This window comes from Ursus maritimus, unplaced genomic scaffold (genome assembly GCF_017311325.1).
Source record: "Ursus maritimus isolate PB19 unplaced genomic scaffold, ASM1731132v1 scaffold_23, whole genome shotgun sequence".
In the NCBI taxonomy this organism is placed as follows: Eukaryota; Metazoa; Chordata; class Mammalia; order Carnivora; family Ursidae; genus Ursus; species Ursus maritimus.
Genome location: NW_024424786.1, coordinates 41,930,281 through 41,937,036, shown reverse-complemented (window position 1 = coordinate 41,937,036; position 6,756 = coordinate 41,930,281). Strand labels below are relative to the sequence as shown.

Genomic DNA, 6,756 nt, shown 5'->3' with positions numbered 1-6,756 from the left:
CCCCCCCCCCCCCCCCCCCGACTACAGGAGCCAGCCCTGTGTCCTTCAGCCTGACGCTGGTGATCTAACCCTACCCCTTGCCTCCTATGGCTGGGCTTGGACTTGTCTCGGGGCAGCCTCTCGGGCCCTTCCCAGAGCCGACTGCTCTCAGCCGGCATCAGGGACATGTGCTGTTCCCCACGCCTTGGCTCCAGTGGGCTTGGGAGGCTGGGAGAGGAGCCTGAATCCAGGAATACTGATTTGCAGACCCTTGGCCTGGCCCCGTCCCTCCATGTGCGCACACATACATGTCGGCCTACAGATGGTGACTCGGCTAACACACTAATACGCTCTCCAGTGTGTGCTGTGATACACACAAGCCAAGTCCTGGTCCTCAAACACATACATGCCTCCATACACACACACCCCGGCCAGGAACGCTCCCCTCCTCCATCCCCCCTGCCTCCCATCTGGCGGCCCACCCTCCCCGCCCGCCCCCAGCCCAAGGTGGGGACAGACACCTGAGGGGCTGCCAGCTGCCTCCTCCACTGGGCCTGGGCCCGCCCTCATGCTTCTTGCCCGTCCTGTCCACAGGGGACTCGTGGGGGATGCTAGCTTGCCTGTGTACTGTGCTCTGGCACCTCCCCGCAGTGCCGGCCCTCAATCGCACAGGGGACCCAGGGCCTGGCCCCTCCATCCAGAAAACCTACGACCTCACCCGCTACCTGGAGCACCAACTCCGCAGCTTGGCTGGGACCTACGTGAGTACCCAGGGCAGCTGAAAGGTCTGGGAGCTGGGCAACGAATGAGAAGAGAAGTTGGTGGAAGAGAGACAGAATGGTGGAGGGGGTCCTACTGAGCACTGGTGACCACGGGGGCCCTTTGGTTCCAAACGGTCCCCATGTCTGGCCTATCTCCTGCCCTTCCCTCTTAGGTGCCCCCCCCATCCCTGGCCCCAGGACTAGGCATGTGGGCAGGCCTCGCACCCGCCTTGGCCCATTGCCCCACTGGCTGCCGGCCCAGCCGCCCGCCTCCCCCTGGGGGCCGGGGAAGTCTCTTCTGTTTACACCGTGTTGTGGTGTCTCTTGCACGGGCGGGGCTGGGTGGGGATGGAGGGGCCCCACCTCCCATGCCTGTGTTCCAGCTCGCCTCTGCCCCAGACCTGGGGCCCTGCTGCTCTGGACCCATGGGCCTCCCTTCTGTCTGCCTCTCCCATCCTAGCTGGGCCTCCTAGGGGGGACTTGAGGGAAGGGGGCTACAAGGAAGCCAGGCCTGTAGTGGCGGGAGGTTCAGGGTGTGGATGGAAGTTGTGCCATAAGGATCTGGGGGCAGTCCAGAGGTGTTCCCAGAGCCCAGGAGAGAAGGAAAGAGGGTCAGAGTTGCCGAGGACCATGGGGAACCGGCCCCCTCTTCCCGTGTTCCTCTTCCACATCCCAGACCCAACTCTGGAGCCAGGGAAAGAAAGGGGAGGAGGGTGGCGGGGGAGCTGGCTCCAGCCCCAGGATACACCGAGGAAATTAGTTTGTCTCTGTGCTTGTCAGCGTGTGAACCTCCCCCTGGGCCCTTGCCTATCCCAGGCCTCGCCCCTCTCTGCTCCCTTTCTCTCTGGCTGCAACGTCCCCCTCAGCCCTTTCCCTGGGCCCCAGGCCTCTCCCTTGAGGGCTGGCAAAGCTCTGTCCTCTTCCCTAGACTGCCTCCTATACCCTTCCTCCAGCCCAACTCTTGAGACTGCCTCAGTTTCTTCCTTCTGCAGCCCTGCTCCTATGAGCCCTTCTTTGGGGGACTTAGTGCTTCGTGAGTACCGTCTGTCGCCTGCCCTTCCGCTGGTCCGCTGGTGGGACCAGGCATGTCGGGAGGCAAATGGAGCTCTGATTCCCACGGGCCGCTCTGCCTTTCCACCCGCTTTTTCCTTCCCTGGCCAAAAACCTTAGCTTGACTCTGCTACCCCCTCTAGCTCCCGACCCTTTTTCTCTCCTGGCTTTCCCTGCCAAATTTCTTGAAGGAGTGGTCTACACCCTCTGCCTCCGCTTCCTCTCCACCCACTCACTTCTTAACCCCCTGCAATCTGGCCTCCAGGACACTGAAGCGGCTCTCTCCAAGGTCGTCAGGCACCTCCTTCTTACCAAACTCAACAGAATTTTCTAAGGCTCATTCTCCTTGATCTCTGTTTTGCAGCCACACTGTTGAGCACTGCTGCCTTCTGAACTCCTCCTCTTGGCTCTGCACTCTTCTGGTCCACCTTCCACCTCTGCAACCTGGCCTCCTGGGTCCTCCTGGCTCCTCTTCCTCTCCGCCCTGCCCCGCGGTGCGCACGCTCCCAAGGCTTACACACACAGCCAATCAGCACGTCTTCCCTGAGTATCTCCTGCGAGTTTTTCTCTTTCTACACCTCTCCATAGGAGAGTTCATCACCCCCACTGCCTCAGCTGTCACCTCCATGCAAATGACTTCCCCGGAGAAACTTGGGGGAGGCCCTGGAACAGAGAGGGGCCTAGTGTGGAGACGGGGCCAGTGTCAGGGGACACAGGACATAGCAGCTCTGGGGGCAGGTATCTCCTGGTGGCCGCTGGCTGCTCGGCCCTCCTTCTTCCCCATCGCCCTCTCCTTTTCACAGCTGAACTACCTGGGCCCCCCTTTCAACGAGCCTGACTTCAACCCACCTCGCCTGGGGGCAGAGACCCTGCCCAGGGCCACCGTCAACCTGGATGTGTGGCGAAGCCTCAACGACAAGCTGCGGCTGACCCAGAACTATGAGGCCTACAGCCACCTGCTGTGCTACCTGCGAGGCCTCAACCGCCAGGCTGCCACGGCCGAGCTGCGCCGCAGCCTGGCCCACTTCTGCACCAGCCTCCAGGGCCTGCTGGGCAGCATCGCGGGCGTCATGGCGGCTCTGGGCTACCCGCTGCCCCAGCCTCTGCCCGGAACTGAGCCCACCTGGGCCCCTGGCCCTGCCCACAGCGACTTCCTCCAGAAGATGGACGACTTCTGGCTGCTGAAGGAGCTGCAGACCTGGCTGTGGCGCTCAGCCAAAGACTTCAACCGGCTCAAGAAGAAGATGCAGCCTCCCGCGGCTGCGGTCACCCTGCACCTGGAGGCCCACGGCTTCTGATCTCTGACCTTTACCACCTCCTCTCTCCCCTCCTCCTTCAAACCCTGCTCCCACTCGGGGAGGGAGAAACCTGTATGCCAACACTTGTTGAGCCAGGAGACAGAAGCCATGAGCCTCTGGCCCTCTCCGGACTTGGAAGAGGGTTGATGCAATAAGGCCTGTCCCTTCCCTGCTTCCCAAAGTCGTGCAGGTCTGGGGAAGAGGTGCAATAGGCCCTGTCCCATTGCCACAGGAAGGGATGCTCAAGGGAGCCCGCAGGGGTTCAAGTTGGTGCAAAGGCTCTCAGAGTTTCCTGCATCCTGCCTGGTACTCGCCAGTGCCACACGACCCCTCAAGTGGCACTTCCAGGAAGCGTGCCTGTAGGGCAGGGAGGGGGGGCCACCACAGCACGTGCCTTTCTGGGGTGAAGCCCTTTGGCTGCCCCGCTCTTTTTCGATGGGTGTTGCTCCCCTATCCCCAAATAACTCAGTACATCCGATTCAGGAAACACACAGTGGCAGGTCCAAACAGGAAGAAATGGGATTTAAAAGTGGAAGAAGTAGGGTCTGCATTGGAGGTCATACTGAAAGCAGGACCAGGGACAGACCGGACCCAGGGGATCACCAAGGCAGTCGGTGGAACAGGATGGCAGCCTTGTATCTTGTCGCCGGCATCATGGTGCCTCCCCCCCACCTCCTTTCCAGGCTGGCTGTGGGTTGCCCAGGCTGGGGAGGGCAACCATAGCCACAGCCGCAGGGTTCCCTGAAAGTTTACATTGCAGTAGCATTGCGGGGTGCGGGGGGCAGCCCCCCCAGGCCCTGCCCCCCAGCCTCACCCACTCATGACTCTAAGTTTGTTGTATTAATATTTATTTATTTGGAGATGTTATTTATTAGATGATATTTATTGCAGAATTTCTATTCTTGTATTAACAAATAAAATGCTTGCCCCAGGACTTTAGGCCTCTCTTTGCTTGGCCTTGTCCCCTCCTCCTGGCCCTCGTCACTCGCTCTCCTGACCCTTCCCCTCCTGGGCTCCCACACGCCCGTGGGCTTGGAGCCTGCCAGTCCACGGGATAGCTCAGAGAGGCAAAGAGCTTGGGGAAGAGGCTCTGCCCTGTCCGCAGGGAGCGTGTGTGCACAGCACACTGCTCCACCTGTGGGCGTTCCTTTAGTCCTTCCAACATCTTGTCCTCCCTGCTTAGCCCGCCTCACCTCTCAAGATTACTTTAAGGGTCTTGTAGGTCTGTCTCCCTGCAAAGCTGTCCACCTGCCCCTCTGGTCAGCCATGACCAGTCAGCCCTCAGCTTCACCAGTACCCCCACCTGTGGCAGCCCACTGGGGCCCCCGGCAGTGACCCTCACCTCAATATCCTTCCTGTTCTGGGGAGCATGACTGACGGTGGCCAAGTCACAAGTCTCAGCTGTGACTCCACTCCTTTCTTTCCAGTGTAAGCAGGTTAGGGGGGAATGAGAAAAACTCAGATTGGTCTGCAAGTGAATGGGTTAGATGTCAAGGGACGACGTAGGCTCCAAGTCCAGTGACTTTGGACGAATTACTTAAAACTCTCTGTTCTCCAGCTTCCCCGTCTGTAAAATGGGGATAATGAACAGCCTTCTAAGACTGTTTGAAGGATAAGAGAAACAATAAAGGTGAGGTGCCTGGCCACAGCAGCAGGGATTAGTAATCACAGGTTGCTTGGGACAGATTGGCCTGCCAGACTCTCTAGTGAAGAGCCGTGGGGTAATTTAAGGGGCTGACTGCTCCCAGGTAACACAGAGGTATTTTACCAGGAGACGGTGCCCTAAGCAAAGGAAGTAACAGATGATGGTGAGGTCAAGCAATCAACAAATACTTTAAAGACCTGCCCATCATTCTGCTAATGGGAATAGGAAACGCAAGAGAAGTCTGAGACCTAACTTGGCTCCGGCCATCACGCGGAGCCTGTGATCCATCCGGGGAGAGAAGACCAGCTTACCTGAAACTATCGACCGGTGCGTGAGTGCAGGTGCGGGACCTACTGGACCTGCTCGTGGCCGAGCCGGGTTCTGCGGACTGCCCCAACTTGGAGGGAACATGCCCCACAGAGGGGTCCAGGCTCTTCTGGAGGGGATATCTGCCCTGGCTCTGTTTAGATTTCCTACAGGCCTGTTTCCTGCCTAACGAGACAGGAAGGAGAGGACATCTGGGCTGTCTTCACGCTGGGGCAAAATGAGTAGCAGCCTGTAAGGTGTAACAGATGATGTAAGGTGTAAGGCACGAAGCAAGGGGCTATACAGAATACGGGGAGAAGGCAGGCATATCGCACACTCCTGTACTGTGAGCTTCTTGGGGAGCAGACTCTGAGTTTGCCCCATCTTTCTATCCCAGCTCAGGCGCAAGCCCAAGGAAGGTGTTCAATCAGCATGTTGAACAAAACCACCTCGAAAAGGGGTCCCTTGCCCCAAATGCTAAGATCCAAGGCAGAATTTGATTAGCTGCAGAAAGACCCAGGTGAAATCCTCGGGAGACAGGGAAGGCGTGATGGTGTCCCTCCCCTGAGGGTGCTGGCCTGTAAGCCTCGCGGGGAGGCAATGGTGTCTGCCGTCACTGTCACCGCTGTCCTTCCAGTGCCTAACATACAGCTGGTGCTTCTGCAGGGCCTCTCCAGGTAGGGTTTGGAGAAGGGCAGGAAAGGGTGAGTTCAGTGTGTGTCTTCCTTTTAAGCAGACAGCATCTGGAGGGCAGGTTCCACACTTTATTGTGTTTGCAACCCTAGGCATTTTAGCACAGCACCTGCACTGAACTGAAGTACCTGAGAATTTAACGCGAGCGTCAAGACAATAGTGTATGAGAAGTTAAGAGAAGTGAGTTTTAGGGAGGCAGCCGATCAACAGTGTCAGAGGCCCCAGAAGCACTGAGAGAAGAATTTGGGGGGAAACCCACTGAGAAATCAGGAAGTCACAGGTGACCTTGGCAAGAGCAGCTGGGAGGCAGACGCCAAATTGTGCGATTTAAGGAGGTGGTGAGAAAGAAGAAGGGGTAAGTGTTTTCTCCCCGGCGTTTGGTGGCAAATGGAATGCCTAGGCAGGTAGCAAGAACACGGAAGGTTTTCTGTTTGGTTGGCTGGTTTTCCGTTGTTTTCAAACACAAGAGATCTAAACACGAAATTGCTGTGGGAGGGGTGGCAGCTGGAGAAGAATGTAGAGAGCTTAGGGAATGGAATCAGGGACAAGCAGAGGAAGGGAATCAAAAGCGTTCCTGGGCAGCCACATGGAGCCAGGTGACATCAGCACACGCGTCTCTGTCAGGGACTGTGACATTCCCTAGCAAGCCAGACGTGGCCAGAGGCGAGGACAGAGAGAAGACAGGGTGCTTCCCAAGGCCGAGGACTGCCAAAGCAGGAGTGGCAGAAAATCGAGGGTCAGTCGAGACTCCAGAGGGTTAGAAATGGTGCTTTTGAGTGGCTGGGAGCCACAGCGGCACACAGGGCTGGTAGCAGAGGGAAAGAAGGGAGGAGAGTGACTGGGAAGGGCGGGCAAGCGCTGGAGGTGACTCCCCTGGAAGATGCAGAGGGGGCACCCCCAGCAGCAAGGTGGGGGAGGTGGACAGAGGACAGCCGAGCCAGGAAGGGCATTTCAGAGTTTGAGTTCTTTTTTTTTTTTAATTATTTTATTTTCTTTTTAAAAAGATTTTATTTATTTATTTGAC

General features: G+C 57.7%; 1 protein-coding gene across 2 annotated transcripts in view; it reads left to right on the top strand.

The window, feature by feature from the left end:
- The window catches only part of CLCF1 (cardiotrophin like cytokine factor 1), a 9,952-nt gene extending 5,933 nt beyond the window's left edge, over nt 1–4,019 (top strand). For both annotated transcript variants that reach the window (XM_040639504.1, XM_040639503.1), the window contains exons 2-3: nt 574–740; nt 2,594–4,019. In XM_040639504.1, the coding sequence (XP_040495438.1) occupies nt 574–740; nt 2,594–3,088 (662 nt within the window). In that variant the 3' untranslated portion in view covers nt 3,089–4,019. The remainder of the gene's footprint in view (nt 1–573; nt 741–2,593) is intronic.
- The last annotated feature ends 2,737 nt before the right edge of the window (nt 4,020–6,756 follow it).